At 42.0% G+C, this 18255-nt stretch overlaps 1 protein-coding gene across 5 annotated transcripts in view; it reads right to left on the bottom strand.

Annotated features, from left to right (window-relative positions):
• Positions 1 to 18255, bottom strand: part of LOC129841708 (receptor-type tyrosine-protein phosphatase alpha-like) — a 53463-nt gene that overhangs the window by 11921 nt on the left and 23287 nt on the right. For 4 of the 5 annotated variants that reach the window (XM_055910011.1, XM_055910013.1, XM_055910016.1 and 1 more), the window contains exons 2-10: positions 13911 to 13957; positions 13220 to 13310; positions 10392 to 10799; positions 10239 to 10259; positions 6799 to 6901; positions 4783 to 4856; positions 4119 to 4255; positions 541 to 631; positions 97 to 173 (exon numbers count right to left, since the gene is read on the bottom strand). In XM_055910011.1, the coding sequence (XP_055765986.1) occupies positions 97 to 173; positions 541 to 631; positions 4119 to 4255; positions 4783 to 4856; positions 6799 to 6901; positions 10239 to 10259; positions 10392 to 10799; positions 13220 to 13310; positions 13911 to 13931 (1023 nt within the window). In that variant the 5' untranslated portion in view covers positions 13932 to 13957. The remainder of the gene's footprint in view (positions 1 to 96; positions 174 to 540; positions 632 to 4118; positions 4256 to 4782; positions 4857 to 6798; positions 6902 to 10238; positions 10260 to 10391; positions 10800 to 13219; positions 13311 to 13910; positions 13958 to 18255) is intronic. The other variant, XM_055910014.1, reaches the window with a different exon arrangement.

The following is an 18255-nucleotide window of genomic DNA, read 5'->3' as shown; positions in this document are numbered from 1 at the left end:
GGGAGAACTGGCCAAGGGGTAGCTCAATATCAAAATTTAAAAAAACACATCAAACACAGCTTGTCATTGATGTCCATGGCTTGTGGCGTCACTCACGTTGATGAAGGACGCGTTGATGAAGTCAGAGTCTGGAACTCCCTCTAGAGACGACAGATGCACCCTGGAGTGGTCATCTGAAAACACACACAAACAGAACCTTGATTAGACGAATGGCAAGCCTGTGTTTTAAAAAAGGAGCTACATGTAACATGTACATAATAGCGCCAAATGTCAAATACATACCGATAGAAGCAAAGGAATAGAAATCCACAAGAGTAAAACATACTTGGTAGAACACCGCTCGATGCTGCTAATTAGCACTTTTACAGAGACTAGCCGGGTCTAGCTGTTGCTGTATACAACTTCCTGAATTACGATTCGTTCTTGTTCGCAACGTTGACAATCTATTTCCAACGGATGTTTTTTGGATAAGGTAACAAGCAGTTCTATGCCATGCGTTTCTAAGCAGAATCAGGCTTTAGCTCTGCGTTGGGGACTCACACGGCAGGATGTTGACGTATCGGTTCTTCTCCTTGTTCTCCTCCTTAGAGGCCGCGTCGCATGACGCCTGGATGGGGCACACCGGCAGCGCCTGGACACACAGACAGAGGGCCATCAGACACACAGACAGGTAACATTTATCTGAGATGAATGCCCTGTAATGCATGTTCCTATCGGTGTGTCCCTAGAGTGATATTCTTCTTTGCATCTCCAAGAAAATCAAATAAGGAAAGGAAGCTAAGGGAATTAGGTATTATTGGGACACAGCTTATAGGCTCTGCGTAGGGGAGTATACCACTCCAAATCAGTAGCTACTCACACGCAGAGCGTTCTAGTTGCAAGTTCTACCCGCCTATTGTCCTGACAGGGCCATAGATGACTAATGTGTGTAAGGTGTGTGTGTATATATATATATATATATATATATATATATATATATATATATATATATATATATATACATACATACAGTGGGGAGAAGAAGTATTTGATAACCTGCAAAATCGGCAGGTTTTCCTACTTACCAAGCATGTAGAGGTCTGTAATTTTTATCATAGGTACACTTCAACTGTGAGAGACAGAATCTAAAACAAAAGTCCAGACAATCACATTGTATGATTTTTAAGTAATTGATTTGCATTTTATTGCATGACATAAGTATTTGATACATCAGAAAAGCAGAACTTAATATTTGACACAGAAACCTTTGTTTGCAATTACAGAGATCATACGTTTCCTGTAGTTCTTGACCAGGTTTGCACACACTGCAGCAGGGATTTTGGCCCACTCCTCCATACAGACCTTCATGTTTCGGGGCTGTCGCTGGGCAATACGGACTTTCAGCTCCCTCCAAAGATTTTCTATTGGGTTCAGATCTGGAGACTGGCTAGGCCACTCCAGGACCTTGAGATGCTTCTCACTCCTTAGTTGCCCTGGCTGTGTGTTTCGGGTCGTTGTCATGCTGGAAGACCCAGCCACGACCCATCTTCAATGCTCTTACTGAGGGAAGGAGGTTGTTGGCCAAGATCTCACGATACATGGCCCCATCCATCCTCCCCTCCATACGGTGCAGTCAACCTGTCCCCTTTGCAGAAAAGCATCCCCAAAGAATGATGTTTCCACCTCCATGCTTCACGATTGGGATGGTGTTCTTGGAGTTGTACTCATCCTTCTTCCTCCAAACACGGGGAGTGGAATTTAGACCAAAAAGCTCTATTTCTGTCTCATCAGACCACATGACCTTCTCCCATTCCTCCTCTGGATCATCCAGATGGTCATTGGCAAACTTCAGACGGGCCTGGACATGCGCAGGCTTGAGCAGGGGGACCTTGCGTGCGCTGCAGGATTTTAATCCATGACGGCGTAGTGTGTTACTAATGGTTTTCTTTGAGACTGTGGTCCCAGCTCTCTTCAGGTCATTGACCAGGTCCTGTCGTGTAGTTCTGGGCTGATCCCTCACCTTCCTCATGATCATTGATGCCCCACGAGGTGAGATCTTGCATGGAGCCCCAGACCGAGGGTGATTGACCGTCATCTTGAACTTCTTCCATTTTCTAATAATTGCGCCAACAGTTGTTGCCTTCTCACCAAGCTGCTTGCCTATTGTCCTGTAGCCCATCCCAGCCTTGTGCAGTTCTACAATTTTAGCCCTGATGTCCTTACACAGCTCCCTGGTCTTGGCCATTGTGGAGAGGTCGGAGTCTGTTTGATTGAGTGTGTGGACAGGTGTCTTTTATACAGGTAACGAGTTCAAACAGGTGCAGTTAATACAGGTAATGAGTGGAGAACAGGAGGGCTACTTAAAGAAAAACTCACAGGTCTGTGAGAGCCGGAATTCTTACTGGTTGGTAGGTGATCAAATACTTATGTCATGCAATAAAATGCAAATGAATTACTTAAAAATCATACACTGTGATTTTTTGGATTTTTGTTTTAGATTCTGTCTCTCACAGTTGAAGTGTACCTATGATATAAATTACAGACCTCTACATACTTTGTAAGTAGGAAAACCTGCAAAATCGGCAGTGTATCAAATACTTGTTCTCCCCACTGTATATATTACCAGTCAAAGGTTTGTACACACCTACTCAATCAAGGGTCATCAAAATTATGAAATAACACATATGGTACAGATTGGTTTCCCACGTCCTCATGTAGTAACCAAAAAAAAGGTTTAAACGAGACAAAATATATTTTATATTCGAGATTCTTCAAAGTAGCCACCCTTTGCCTTTATGACAGCTTTGCACATTCTTGGCATTCTCTCAACTAGCTTCACCTGGAATGCTTTTCCAACAGTCTTGAAGGAGTTCCCACATATGCTGAGCACTTGTTGGCTGCTTTTTCTTCACTCTGCGGTACAACTCATCCCAAACCATCTCAATTGGGTTAAGGTCGAGGGATTGTGGAGTCCAGGTCATCTGACGGAGCACTCCATCACTCTCATTCTTGGTTAAATAGCCCTTACACAGCCTGGTGGTGTGTTTTGGGTCATTGTCCTATTGAAAAACAAATGAAATTTCCACTAAGCGCAAACCAGATGGGATATCGCTGCAGAATGCTGTGGTAGCCATGCTGGTTAAGTGTGCCTTGAATTCAAAATAAATCACTGACAGTGTCACCAGAACAGCACCCCCACACCTTCTCCTCCATGCTTCATGGTGGGAACAAAACATGCGGAGATCATCCGTTCACCCACTCTGCGTCACAAAGACACGGTGGGTCGGTACCAAAAAATTCTAAAATTTGGACCAAAGAACCAGACCAAAGAACAGATTTTCACAGATCGAATGTCCATTGCTTGTGTTTCTCGGCCCAATCAAGTCTCTTCTTCTTATTGGTGTCCTTTAGTAGCGGTTTCTTTGCAGCAATTCGACCATGAAGGCTTGATTCACGCAGTATCATCTTAACAGTTGATGTTGAGATGTGTCTGTTCTTGAAGCATTTATTTGGGCTACAAATTCTGAGGCTGGTAACACTAATGAACGTATCCTATGCAGCAGAAGTAACTCTGGGTCTTCCTTTCCTGTGGCGGTCATCATGACAGCCAGTTTCGCCATAGTGCTCTATGGTTTTTGCGACTGCACTTGAAGAAACGTTCAACGTTATTGAAATATTCTGCACACTCTTTTACCAAGTAAGGCTATCTTCCCTACCTTGTCACAACACAACTCAAACGCATTAAGGAAAGAAATTCCACAAATAAACTATTAACAAGAAACACCTCTTAATTAAAATTAATTCCAGGTGACTACCTCATGAAGCTGGTTGAGAGAATGCCAAGTGTGCAAAGCTGTCATCAAGGCAAAGGGTGGCTACTTGAAGAACCTCAAATATAAAATATATTTTGATTTGTTTAACACGTCTTTGGTTACTACATGATTCCATATGTGATATTTCAAAGTTTTGATGTCTTCACTATTATTCTACAATGTAGAAAATAGCACAAATAAAGGAAAAACCCTTGAATGAGTAGGTGTCCAAATGTTTGACTTGTATGTATGTATGTATGTATGTATGTATGTATGTATGTATGTATGTATGTATGTATGTATGTATGTATGTATGTGCGCGCATACATTGAACTCCTCCCGGAAGAGCTTGTTGTCATCAGCCATGCGACGATTCATATCCTCCTCCAGCTTGTCAACAACAAGGGGTGGGTACTTCCTGTTGGTGCTAGGCGAGCGGGCCAATAGCGGCACACTCTGGAGCTCTGCAAGAGCAGGAAGGGAGGGAAGTAATGGGACAGGAAAGATAGGTGGCGATTGAGGCCCACAGGGGAAGGGGGGGGGGGGGAAGAGAAAAACCCTTATTGTTGAGACACTGACAACAATAAAGAGTGACACATTCACCAACCAATGATTATAAATTCATGAACTATAGAAAATGTTATATTATGATAAATATGTTATACATTAAAACAGATTCTAATCTACACATGCAACTTCTCCAAACTGACTGTGTGTGTTAATAAAAGCCCACAAGGGGGCACCATAAACCAATCCAACACTGCTAGTGTGCCACAACTCATCATATTGAACAACTGCTGTGGCCAAGAATCAGTAAATGATCAGAAAACCAATGTAATTTTATCTGATCACAGAACAATGGAGAAAGTTGGCTATGATAGAGACATGCATAAAAATTCCGGTAAATGTACGCCCACAGACAAAACATGCACGTTCTCTCACAGAAAACACACGTGTGTACACACATACGTGTACAAACACACACGGTTACCTGTATCATCTGATCTACCGTTGGTCAGCCTGAAAGAGTTGGAATGGCTGCCGGCCTGCTTGTACTTCTTAAACCTGTCAATCATACGACACACACGAATACTCACACCCCTTGACTTTGTCCACATTTTGTAGCGTTACAAAGTGGGATTAAAACGTCAACGATCTACACAAAATACACGGTTATGTCAAAATGGAAGAGATTTACTACTTTTTGTTAACGTAAAACAAGTATACAACCCCCCCCCCCACCCCCAGAGTCAGTACATGTTAGAATCACCTTTACCAGCGAATACAGCTGTGAATCTTTAAGGGTTGTACAACATTTGCCCATTATTCTTTAAAGAAAATTTTTAATATCTGTCAAATTGATTGTTGATGATTGCTAGACAGCCATTTTCAAGTCTTCCCATAGATTATCAAGCCGATTTAAGTCAAAACCGTAACTAGGCCACTCGGGAACATTCAATGTCGTATTGGTAAGCAACTCCAGTGTATATTTGGCCTTGTGTTTTAGGTAATTGTCCTGCTGAATGTCTCCAAGTGTCTTTGGAAAGCAGACTGAACCAGGTTTTCCTCTCAGATTTTGCCTGTGCTTAGCTGTAGTCTGTTTCTTCTTATCCTAAAACTCCCTAGTCTGTGCTGATGACAAGCATATCCATAACATGATACAGCCACCACCATGCTTGAAAATATGAAGAGTGGGACTCAGTGATGTGTTGGAATTTCCCCAAAGACAACACGTTGTATTCAAGACAAAAAGTACATTTCTTTGCCTCATTTTTTTTGCAGTATTACTTTAGCGCATAAATGCAAACAACATTTTTTTATTCTGAAAAGGCTGCATTCTTTTCACTGTCATTTATGTTAGTATTGTGGAGAAACTACAATGTTGTTAATACCTCCGCAGTCACTACCTCACCGGCAACGGAGTTAAAAAGGACGTCTATCTTTTTTTAGTATTTTTTTTTAAACTTCGCTATTTGCGAACCATTGGAAAACCTCCCTGGTCTTTCTGCTTGAAATTCACTGCTCGGCTGAGGGAACTTACAGATAATTGTATGCGTTGGGTGCAGAGAGATGCAGTAGTCGTTTAAAAAAAAATCAACACTATTATTGCACACCGGAGTAGTCCATGCAACTTGTGACTTTTTGTTAAGAAACTTTTTACTCCTGGACTTATTTAGGCTTGCCATAACAAAACATACTTCATTGACTCAAGACATTTCAGCTTTCCATTTTTAATGAATTTGTTACCATTTCTAAAAAAAAAAATATTCAACTTTGACATTATGGGGTATTTTGTGTAGATCATTGACACAACATCTCAATTTAATCCATTTCAATTCAGGCTGTAATAACAAAATGTCGAAAAGTCGATGGGGTGGGAATACTTTCTGAAGGCCTTGTACATGCAGAATATCACCCACACAGTCACACACACGGCCATTGCCATGGTAACTACTATAACACTTGGTTCATCCACACTGGCCTCTATAGGGTGTTTGTGTTTGAAAGAAGACACGCAAACTATTTCCTGCTCTGCGCTTTTACAATGTGGAATGAATTGTGTGAGGTGTGTACGACACCGTTAGCATTGTACATGGGTCTCATATCGGACTATTGTATAGCTCTATTCCAAAGATAAATCGTGCCTGCATCCAAACTTTTCTTTTCAGTTTAAAAATGCTTCCCTGAGACATAAGGCTGAAGGCACGACTGTGGGGGAGAAAACCAGGGTGTATTCATTACGGCACACCATAGCAAACTGTAGCAATATTTTTTGCAACGAAAACTAACGTTTATTGGACAAGTTCAGGAAGCCCCTCCCCGTTTCTTCAATTTGGTGCCTGATCCAGGGATGAGTTTCCACTGGACCACACAGGCCAAGTACTAGCTGAACTCCAGTAAGATAAGACTTCTGGTTTAGTTACAAAAAGTTGCGCTACGGTGTGCCCTACTGAACACAACCCAGATGAGTGGTGTGGGTGATTTCTGCCAGAGGGACATGACTGACCTGAGCATATAGAGGATGATGATGATGAAGACGATGACGAGCAGGGATGACAGAGCCACCATCACCGCAATGATGGGCGTGTCATCTGATTGCGTATTTTGGTCTGAGAAAACGAGGGAGAGAGAGAGAATTTAACAACATTCTAAAAATGAGTACAAGTTCGATTTGGCATTTGATTGAGCCTGTCTCGGGTGCCCCAATGGGGTTTGGGTTGGCACTTCTTGGAGAATTCATTGGATCCATCGCACCAGGCAAGCTCGATCAAGCGCACAAATCAGCTTAAGTATTTGAAAGAAAACCCATACTATTCAATACTGTTAATAGTTAACAGTATGCATTAGACAGGCTATATGAAACTGTCCACTCCATGATTTCTACACTGATTACAGGAGTGGGACATCTTGGTAACAGTTTTTTGGACAGCGTTGTCATTAGTCTTACATAACATTTGCATAATAATGACAGAAGCGATGCCGTTAACTGTCGTTACAGAGCAGAAAGAACACGACACAAACGATGAGACTTTGCTTCTGTAGATTGGTTAACCAAATAGTAGAGGAACAGTCATACATTGTATATACTTAAGCAATAAGGCATGAGGGGGTATGGTATATGGCCAATATACCCCGGCTAAGGGCTGTTCTGGATACAGCCCGTAGCCGTGGTATATTGGCCATATACCACAAACCCCCGAGGTGCCTTAATGCTATTATAATGGGACACAGTACACATTGAATGGTGCTGCACCACGTTGGTAGGAAGGTAAGTTAAACTGATGAGCAGTAGAGGGGGACTATTCAACCCATTCCAATTCAACGGCTCATACTGCGGGCACAGAGGACGGATCAAAAATAAACAGACAGAGGAGAGATGCAGAGCTTGAATAGTGCGTGTGTTCGACAGGCCAGTTCAATTATTGGCACGTCGCTGCCACGACTGCTTATGACATCAGAAAAGTAGTCACACCCCTTGACTTTTTCTAAACGCTGTGTTATAGCCTGAACTTAAAATGGAATAAATTGAGATTGAGTCACTGACCTATACGCAACACTCCATAATGTCAAAGTGGAATGATGATTATAAATTAATGACAAAGGAAAAGCTGAAATGTCTTGAGTCGATAACTATTCAACCCCATTTGTTATCGCAAGCCTAAATAAGTTCAGAAGTAAAAATGTGCCTAAAGTCACATAAGTTGCATGAACTGTGTGCAATAATAGATTTTTCAATGACTACCTCATCTCTGTACCCCACACACACTACATGACCAAAGGTATGTGGACACCTGCTCATCTTACATCTCATTCCAAGATCATGGGCATTAATATGGAGTTGGTCCCCATTTTCTGCTATAACAGCCTCCACTCTTCTGGAAAGGCTTTCCACTAGATGTTGGAACATTGCTGCGGGGACATGCTTCTATTCAGAGAGCATTAGTGAGGTCAGGCACTGATGTTGGGCGATTAGGCCTGGCTCGCAGTGCCAATTCATCCCAAAGGTGTTTGATGGGGTTGAGGTCGGGGCTCTGTGCAAGCCAGTCAAGTTCTTCCACACCAATCTGGACAAAACATTTCTGTATGGACCTCGCTTTGTGCACGGGTGCATTGTCATGCTGAAACAGCAAAGGGCCTTCCTCAAACTGTTGCCACAAAGCACAGAATAATCTAGAATGTCATTGTATGCTGTAGTGTTAAGATTACCCTAAACTCGAACAAAGGGGCCTAGCCCGAACCATAAAAAACAGCCCCAGACTATTATTCCTCCACAAAACTTTACAGTTGGCACTATGCATTCGGGCAGGTAGCTTTCTCCTGCCATCCGCCAAACCCAGAACCGCCCGTTGGACTGCCAGATGGTTAAGCGTGATTCATCACTCCAGAGAACACATTTCCACTGGTCCAGAGTCCAATGGTGGTGAGCTTTACACCACTCCAGCTGACGCTTGACATTGTGCATGGTGATCTTAGGCTTGTGTGCGGCTGCTCGGCCATGGAAACCCATTTCATGACGCTCCCGACGAACAGTTCTTGTGCTGAAGTTGCTTGCAGAGGCAGTTTGGAACTTGTCATTGAGTGTTGCAACTGAGGACAGATGATTTTTACGTGCTACGCGCTTCAGCACTTGGCTGTCCCGTTCTGTGAGCTTGTGTGACCTACCACTTTGCGGCTGAGCCGTTGTTGCTCCTAGACCTTTCCACTTCACAATAACAGCACTTACAGTTGACCGGGGCAGCTCTAGCAGGGCAGAAATTAGACGAACTGACTTGTTGGAAAGTTGGCACCTATGACGGTGCCACATTGAAAGTCACTGAGCTCTTCAGTAAGGCCATTCTACTGCTAATGTTTGTCTATAAAGATTGTATGGCTGTGTGCTCGATCTTATACACCTGTTAGCAACGGGTGTGGCTGAAATAGCCGAATCCACTAATTTGAAGGGGTGTCCCCATACTTTTGCATATATAGTGTATCTGAAGGTCCCACGGTCGAGCAGTGAATTTCAAACACAGATTAATTCACAAAGCAGGAGAAAACTGAGTATCGATCAACAATATTGTAGTTACTCCACAATACTAACCTAATTGACAGAGTGAAAAGGAAGCCAGTACAGACTAAAATACTACAAAATATTAATTCTGTTTGCAAAAAGTAATACTGCAAAAAATGTGGCAAAGAAATTAACTTTATGTCCTGAATACAAAGCACTAGGTTTGGGGCAAATCCAACAACATCACTGAGTACCACTCTTCATATTTTCAAGCATGGTGGTGGCTGCATCATGTTATGGATATGCTTGTCATCGGCAAGGACTAGAGTTTTTAATAGGATAAAAATAAACCTAATAGAGCTAAGCACAAGCCAAATCCTGGTTCAGTCTGCTTTCCAACAGACTCTGGGAGACAAAATCGCCTTGAAGCAGGACAATAACTTAAAACACAATGTCAAATATACACTGGCGTTGCTTACAAAGACAACATTGAATGTTGCCGAGTGGCCTAGTTACAGTTGACTTAAATGGCTGTCTAACAATGATCAACAACCAACTTGACAGAGCTTGAAGAATAAAAAAAATAATAAAAAAATGGGCAAATATTGTACAATCCAAAGTTCTTAGAGACTTACCCAGAAAGACTCACAGCTGTAAGCGATGCCAAAGGTGATTCTAACATTGTGAACACTTATGTAAATTTGATATTTCTGTATTTAATTTTCCATAAATTTGCTAACATTCCTAAAATCATGTTTTCAATTTGTCATTATGCGGTATTGTGTGTAGATGGGCGAGATGTTTTATTTAATACATTTTGAATTCAGGCTGTAACAACAAAAAGTGGAATAAGTCAAGGGGTATGAATACGCATTATGTTGTGCTCATGTTAGCTGTATGACCTTTCTGTATGACCACGTTGTAACTTGAGACAATATACACACACACACTCTTACCTGTGTCATCATCTCCACCACCTGAGGGTAAAACAAGAGTATCATTACTATCCAACATTTTTATTTTATTTTATCCTACACCCCACACACAGACCTGCTCGCCTTTCACTCTCACAAGCACACACACAAAAACACTCAAACACAGATACACACCTGTAGTAGTGTCACTAGTCGTGTCGGGCGACGTGGCTTCCACCGTAGGTTCTGTGGCGGTCTCCAGCGAGGGATCTGTGTGACTGTCCGGAGCAGAGGGAGTGGTCCCATTCTCTCCTCCCCGACTGACTGTGGTCGGAGCAGGGGGTGGTTGCGGGGCGGTGGTTGGACCCGTGGGGACTTGGGGGGCTATGGTTGGGCCAGGGGGTGGTGGAGGGGGGATGGGCGCCTGGGTGACACTGGGGCCTGCAGTCAATATGTTCCCCTCTGCGGTGCTGGTTGTTGTCAGGGTCGTTACGGCAGCCGTGGGGGTTGCGGTTGTTGGAGGGGCGGTGGTTGTTGCCACTGGAACATTGTGGAGGGTGGTGGCTGGAGAATCCGTGGGTTTGGCAGTGGATACTGGACCTTCTATGAGAGAGATACAGTTTATCTAGGCCACGGGTTCTCAAACTTGTGATAGCTAATTCATCGGGGACCATTTCATAATCAGAACACAACTTCAGTGAGATGAGAATAACATACAAGGAGTTTAATTAGGACTTCAGCAGTGCATGGACGGACGGACAGACCAAGTCTCGGGCACCGGGAAGGAACATTTTAAAGGCCTGCCTCTGAGAAAATGTTGCTGTTTTCAAGCATATTTTCTGCAACTCTACACATTTTGTCATGGGGCAAAGATTTTTTGTTATTGCAGCTTTAAAGCCAAATCTACACATTTTGCCATGAGGCAGATATAACTTTGCAGTTTTAAAGTAAATTACGATGCATTTTATTTAAAAAATAAATAAAATATTTTGGAAATAAAATAAGTATTGAGTTGAAAAAATTATAATTGGTGGAGTGCTGTGGATACCAATATTCCCATGTTACCCAGGGTCAAGAACATAAATTGTAGATGAATAATTTTACATTGTATTATATTACACCCTCTGAATTTAATCTGTTAGTAATATTTACAGTTGAAGTCAGAAGTTTACATACACCTTACCCAAATACATTTACACTCAGTTTCACAACTCCTGACATTTAAAACCTAGTAAAAATTTGTTAGGATCACCACTTTATTTTAAGAATGTGAAATGTCAGAACAATAGTAGAGAGAATGATTTATTTTCAGCTTTCATTTATTTAAAATCACATTCCCAGTGGATCAGAAGTTTACATACACTCAATTAGTATTTGGTAGCATTGCCTTCAAATTGTTTAACTTGGGTCAAATGTTTTGGGTTCACTTCACCCAACAATAAATTGGGTGAATTTTGGCCCATTCCTCCTGACAGAGCTGGTGTAACTGAGTCAGGTTTGTAGGCCTCCTTGCTCGCACACGCTTTTTCAGTTCTGCCCACAAATTTTCAATAGGATTGAGGTCAGGGCTTTGTGATGGCCACTCCAATACCTTGACTTTGTTGTCCTTAAGCCATTTTGCCATAACTTTGGAAGTATGCTTGGGGTCATTGTCCATTTGGAAGACCCATTTGCGACCAAGCTTTAACTTCCTGACTGATGTCTTGAGATGTTTCTTCAATATATCCACCTAATTATCCTTCCTCACGATGCCATCTATTTTGTGAAGTGCACCAGTCCCTCCTGCAGCAAAGCACCCCCACAACATGATGCTGCCACCCCCGTGCTTCACGGTTGGGATGATGTTCTTCGGCTTGCAAGCCTCCCTCTTTTTCCTCCTAACATAACGATGCTCATTATGGCCAAACAGTTCTATTTTTGTTTCATCAGACAAGAGGATATTCCTCAAAAAAGTAAGATCTTTGTCCCCATGTGCAGTTGCAAACCGTAGTCTGGCTTTTTTATGGCGGTTTTGGAGCAGTGGCTTCTTCCTTGCTGAGTGGCTTTTCAGGTTATGTCGATATAGGACTCATTTTACTGTGGATATAGATACTTTTGTACCCGTTTCCTTCAACATCTTCACAAAATCATTTGCTGTTGTTCGGCGATTGATTTGCACTTTTCGCACCAAAGTACGTTCATCTCTAGGAGACAGAACGCCTCTCCTTCCTGAGCGGTATGACGGCTGCGTGGTCTCATGGTGTTTATAATTGCGTACGATTGTTTGTACAGATGAACGTGGTACCTTTCGGCATTTGGAAATTGCTCCCAAGGATGAACCAGACTTGTCGACGTCTACAAAAAAAATCTGAGGTCTTGACTGATTTCTTTTGATTTTCCCATAAGGTCAAGCAAAGAGGCACTGAGTTTGAAGGTAGGCCTTGAAATGCATCCACAGGTACACCTCCAATTGACTCAAATGATGTCAATTAGCCTACCAGAAGCTTCTAAAGCCATGACATCATTTTCTGGAATTTTCCAAGCTGTTTACAGGCACAGTCAACTTAGTATATGTAAACCTCTGACCCACTGGAATTGTGATACAGTGAATTATAAGTCAAATAATCTGTCTGTAAACAATTGTTGGAAAAATTACTTGTGTCATGCACAAAGTAGATGTCCTAACCGACTTGCCAAAATTATAGTTTGTTAACAAGAAATTTGTGTAGTGGTTGAAAAACAAGTTAATGACTCCAACCTAAGTGTATGTAAACTTCCGACTTCAACTGTATATATAAAAATATATATATTACCATTTTATTATATTAAGAGATCTGGCTGGAGACCCCCTGCCGTACCTCCATGACCGAACTTTGAGAACCCGTGATGTTTGTGTTGAGTCATTTAATGCCTCAACTGCGACTTCATTGGAGTTGCAGTGATACAAACAAGTATTTTACAATACAAGAACGTTCAATATGTCAAATGGTGTCAGCGGTAGGATCCGACTGTTCAGGTGATAATGTCATGTGGGTCCTCCTTACCTGTGGGGTTGAGAGATGGTCCCTGGGCTGAGACGGAGACCCCGAGGGCCACACTGAGCAGCAGGAGCAGGGGACACACACCCATACTGCCCTGGGAGAACGGGGACACACGCCTTACTGACAACCCAAAAATTACCCTTTCACAGTGCAACTGGTCATGATCGGATTATAAATTCATGTGTGGTACTTGTAACTGGAGGCCTAATCACATTTAGAGAATAATCCAACAAAATTTGGGTACTTACATTTTTGGGGGGGGATTAAGATTTTTTTTACAAGAAAATATAAGTGTCTTAAATGCATTGATTATAGGGTAAATCCTTTTGAATTCAATCAGTTTGACCGCACCGCTTTTTGATTTAAACCAAACTTTCCATACATGTTTGCCCACGGAAGACGTGGTCAGAAAGTGACTTTTTGGAATGAATGCCAAAACATTCTGGAGAAAGAGGTACTCAAAATTGACCAATTTTGCATACCCCAACATACCATGAGACAGCCATGTCTTTCACTGGAAAAGATAAACGGTTGAGATTTATATAATTTTAATGAAAAATTAAAAAATGCAAGAAATTATAAAATAGTTTAACAAAGTTTTGTTCAAACCAATAATGGGATGCAGTCAGAACGTGATTGAAATCATATGGATTTACCCTATAATGATGAGTGGAACAAGGAGTTGATCTCTTACCTTAAGGAGCGAATTTGGCATCAATCACTCATTCGCACAGTGTGGTCCTGGATGCAAACAGAAAAGGAGGAAGACACTGTTAGAAACTCAAAGAGGTGCTTAGAAATGTTTCACTAGTTAGTTTAACTAGTTTTGTATTATTCATTTAACTTGGATCTTGCTGGTTTGCCTGTTGAGAACATTCCTACTATACTGAATGAAAATATAGTTCATATACAGTGCCTTGCAAAAGTATTCATCCCCCTGGGCATTTTTTCCTATTTTGTTGCTTTACAACCTGTAATTTAAACAGATTTTTATTTGGATTTCATGTAATGGACAAACACACAAAATAGTCCAAATTGGTGAAGAGAAAAAAATTACTTGGAACAGTGGTGGGTGCTTATGTATTCACCCCCTTTGCTATGAAGCCCCTAAATAAGATCTGGTGCAACCAATTACCTTCAGAAGTCACATAATTAGTTCAATAAAGTCCACCTGTGTGCAATCTAAGTGTCACATGATCTGTCACATGATCTCAGTAATATATATACACCTGTTCTGAAAAGCCCCAGAGTCTGCAACACCACTAAGCAAGGGGCACCACCAATCAAGCAGCACAATGAAGACCAAGGAGCTCTCCAAACAGGTCAGGAACAAAGTTGTGGAGAAGTACAGACCAGGGTTGGGTTATAAAAAAATATTCTAAACTTTTAACATCCCACAGAGCAGCATTAAATCCATTATTAAAAAATAGAAAGAATATGGCACCACAACAAACCTGCCAAGAGAGGGCCGCCTACCAAAACTCACAGACCAGGCAAGGAGGGCATTAAGAGGCAACAAAGAGACCAAAGAAAACCCTGAAGGAACTGCAAAGCTCCACAGCGGAGATTGGAGTATCTGTCCATAGGACCACTAAGCCGTACACGCCACAGAGCTGGGCTATACAGAAGAGTGGCCAAAAAAAGCCATTGCGCAAAGAAAAAAATAAGCACACATGTTTGGTGTTCGCCAATAGGAATGTGGGAGACTCCCCAAACATATGGAAGAAGGAACTGGTCAGATGAGATTAAAATTGAGCTTTTTGGCCATCAAGGAAAACGTTATGTCTGGCGCAAACCCAACATCTCACATCACCCTGAGAACATCATCCCCACAGTGAAGCATGGTGGTGGCAGCATCATGCTGTTGGGGATGTTTTTCCATCAGCAGGGACTGGGCAACTGGTCAGAATTGAAGGAATGCTAAATACAGGGAAATTCTTGAGGGAAACCTGTTTCAGTCTTCCAGAGATTTGAGATTGGGATAAAGGTTCACCTTCTAGCAGGACAATGACCCTAAGCATACTGCTAAAGCAACAATCGAGTGGTTTAAGGGGAAACATTTCAATGTCTTGGAATGGCCTAGTCAAAGCCCAGACCTCAATCCAATTGAGAATCTGTGGTATGACTTAAAGATTGCTGTACACCAGCAGAACCCATCCAACTTGAAGGAGCTAGAGCAGTTTTGCCTTGAATAATGGGCAAAAATCCCAGTGGCTAGATGTGCCAAGCTTACAGAGACATACCCCAAGAGACTTGCAGCTGTAATTGCTGTACAAGGTGGCTCTACAAAGTATTGACTTTCGGGGGGGTGAATAGTTATGCATGCTAAAATGTTCTGTTTTTTTGTCTTGTTTGTTTCACAAAAATATTTTGCATCTTCAAAGTGGTAGGCATGTTGTGTAAATCAAACCATGTTGTAAGGCAACAAAATAGGAAAAACGGGGGGGGGGTGGGGGGGGATATTTTCGCAAGCCACTGTAAATCAGTCAATTGAAATAAATGTATTAGGCTCTAATCTATGGATTTCACAAAACTGGGCAGGGGTGCAGCCATGGGTAGGCATAGGCTCCCCCCACCCCCCGCTCCCAGACGATCCTACAGGTGAAGAAGCCTGATGTGGAGGTCCTGGGCTGCAGTGGTACATGTGATCTGCGTTTGAGACCGGTTGGACATAATGCCAAATTCTCTAAAACAACGTTGGAATGCTCAACTAATCCCAAACTTGCCAGGTGGTGATTTATCCAGATCTGACCCTTACCTCAAAAAATCCTAAAATTAAAATTCTGAAAGCGTTACATATCCCGAGTTAGGTTGTGAAACCATGTCTGCATAAACCCACAATTTTTTGGTTTGCTCATTTAACAGCAGCCTTTATCAAATGTTAGCCTAACACACTACTGTGACCCATGCGGGAATCTTACTCACAACCCCGATGTTGCCAGTACCATGCTGCAACCAACAGCCCCGCATAGAACCCCACCATTCTGTGTCTGCTAAATCCCAGTCGCTCCCTCTCTCCTAGATGTGTCTTGTATCCAGGTGGTGCTCCATAACATGAATAATAAATGACTACATCATTCTGGGACACAGCGAAGAAAAAAACGGAACAAAAAAACATTTTATGTAGGCATATATGCATTTCAACTTGGGCTATTACGCAAGACTGCAGATAGCCTAGTTAATCAAGACGTTAGACTGAGAAGGAACGCAGAGACTGGATTAAGACAACTTTGTTCAGATTTTGGATTTGGACACGGATTTCGCAAAATAGCCTGTATTGCGCAATACTTTCAAATCAAATGTGTCGCATTTCTGCATTGACTGCAGTGGAGCTCACCTCAAAATACAATGAAAGGGAGTCAGTTGAAATAAGGGTGAGTGTGTGTGTAGGAAAGGGCCTAAGGCGCAGGCTGGGTGGGCTGACAATGGTGTAATCCCACCAGTCCACTGGGTGCGGCCTCACTGACTGAGCTGTGAATCTCGTGGTCTTGATACAGGAATAATCCAGCCCGTCTGGCTCTCTTTACTGCGTTCTAGCTCCACACGCACACACGGGTGAATTCAGACGAGCACAAAGTACGGTTATCAGGGATTTACTGCCAGAGCGTCAGAATTGGGTGGGGAAAAAGCTACTGTGCTATTTGTATCTAGGGGGAAAACTCTGATCCATCCTTACTGTTTAAAGAAAGCAAGTGGTTAAAATGGGTCTATCAACGAGTAGTATGTATTCTGTTTTGTTAGGAGCAATTCCCCGTTAATGGAATTACACCGAGACTCAGACTTTTCACGTTAAAATGTATGCCAAACCAAATCTATTGATTTCAAAGTTGAACAAACCATACAACTCTACGCACAAGGTCTACTAATTTACACAGAGAATTTCACAAAAACACATTTGCTGGAAGAACTGTGCTGATGCAAAATTGGGCAACAGAATTACGGTAAAATCTCCCTCAGCTTTTTATGCGACCACATTTTCCAGAAAAATGGGGTGTCCGCTATGACTGACACCTCGAGTTTTACAGAATTACGGTAACGGAATTACATCACGGGTCCCTGATCTGTACTATACAGAAATGCATAATTATGGATATGAATTTCATGCTCTTCATGGTGATGTATCCTGAATAGCTACAAAAAGGTAGAAATATGCAATATCCTTATTTTGAATATTATTCTAATGAGCTCCGCCCCTAAACAACAACATATGGTTGGTCCGGACCAGACCAAATCTGAACCAATGATAGATGTTTATGTTTCACAAGTTTGGACATCACAGTATAGTAGAGCTCAGGAGAGTACACTACAGTGGGACTACTGTCCAAACTTGTGAAACAGACGTCTATGATTGGTTCAGATTTGGTCCGGCCAGGGCAGACTGAACAAATTTCACCGTCCAAGGACGTCTGATGTTGGTCAGTGCTTAGTGGGCGAGGATGCTCGCTACAGTAAACGGAAAGAGGGTAGAGGTGTCACTAAGAACCAGGTTGAGGTGACATTAAGGAGAGGGAGAGAGGTTGTCCTGAATGTTTTTCACAGACTTGCTTTGACCACCAGACAACAGAAAGAAAACAGTTATGAGCTGAACATAACAGTGTGCCAGTGGAAGGGAGGACAGCAGCAGGTGACTCAACTGTGGTTTGTGACAACTTTGATTTCCTATTGTAGCCAATTCAGTTGCAGTAATTCCACTACCGATTTGGTAACAGAATTACGAGTTTTAAACACTTAACTATTCATAAACAAACTTGACATCAATAAATTCACTAACGAATTGGTAGGTCTACCTTGTTACTTCTGTGAACTTTCATTATCCTGCCTTACGAGGGAGCGAAATTAGAAAATATCTTAAAGTTGTGGGTTTTTGGTAACAGAATTACAAGGCAATGTTTCTTAAATTTACAGAAGGCAAAGAATTTCTCTAAAACTAAATATAAGTGTTGATATTAGTTGGCAGGGGTCTTCTGCATTGTGTTTTCATATATTTTTAATACATTTTAAGACTTTTTCTGGTAGATGTCTAAGAACCCTTTTCCATC

Source organism: Salvelinus fontinalis, chromosome 3, assembly GCF_029448725.1.
Source record: "Salvelinus fontinalis isolate EN_2023a chromosome 3, ASM2944872v1, whole genome shotgun sequence".
NCBI lineage: Eukaryota > Metazoa > Chordata > Actinopteri > Salmoniformes > Salmonidae > Salvelinus > Salvelinus fontinalis.
This window is presented reverse-complemented; position numbering and strand designations above follow the sequence as displayed.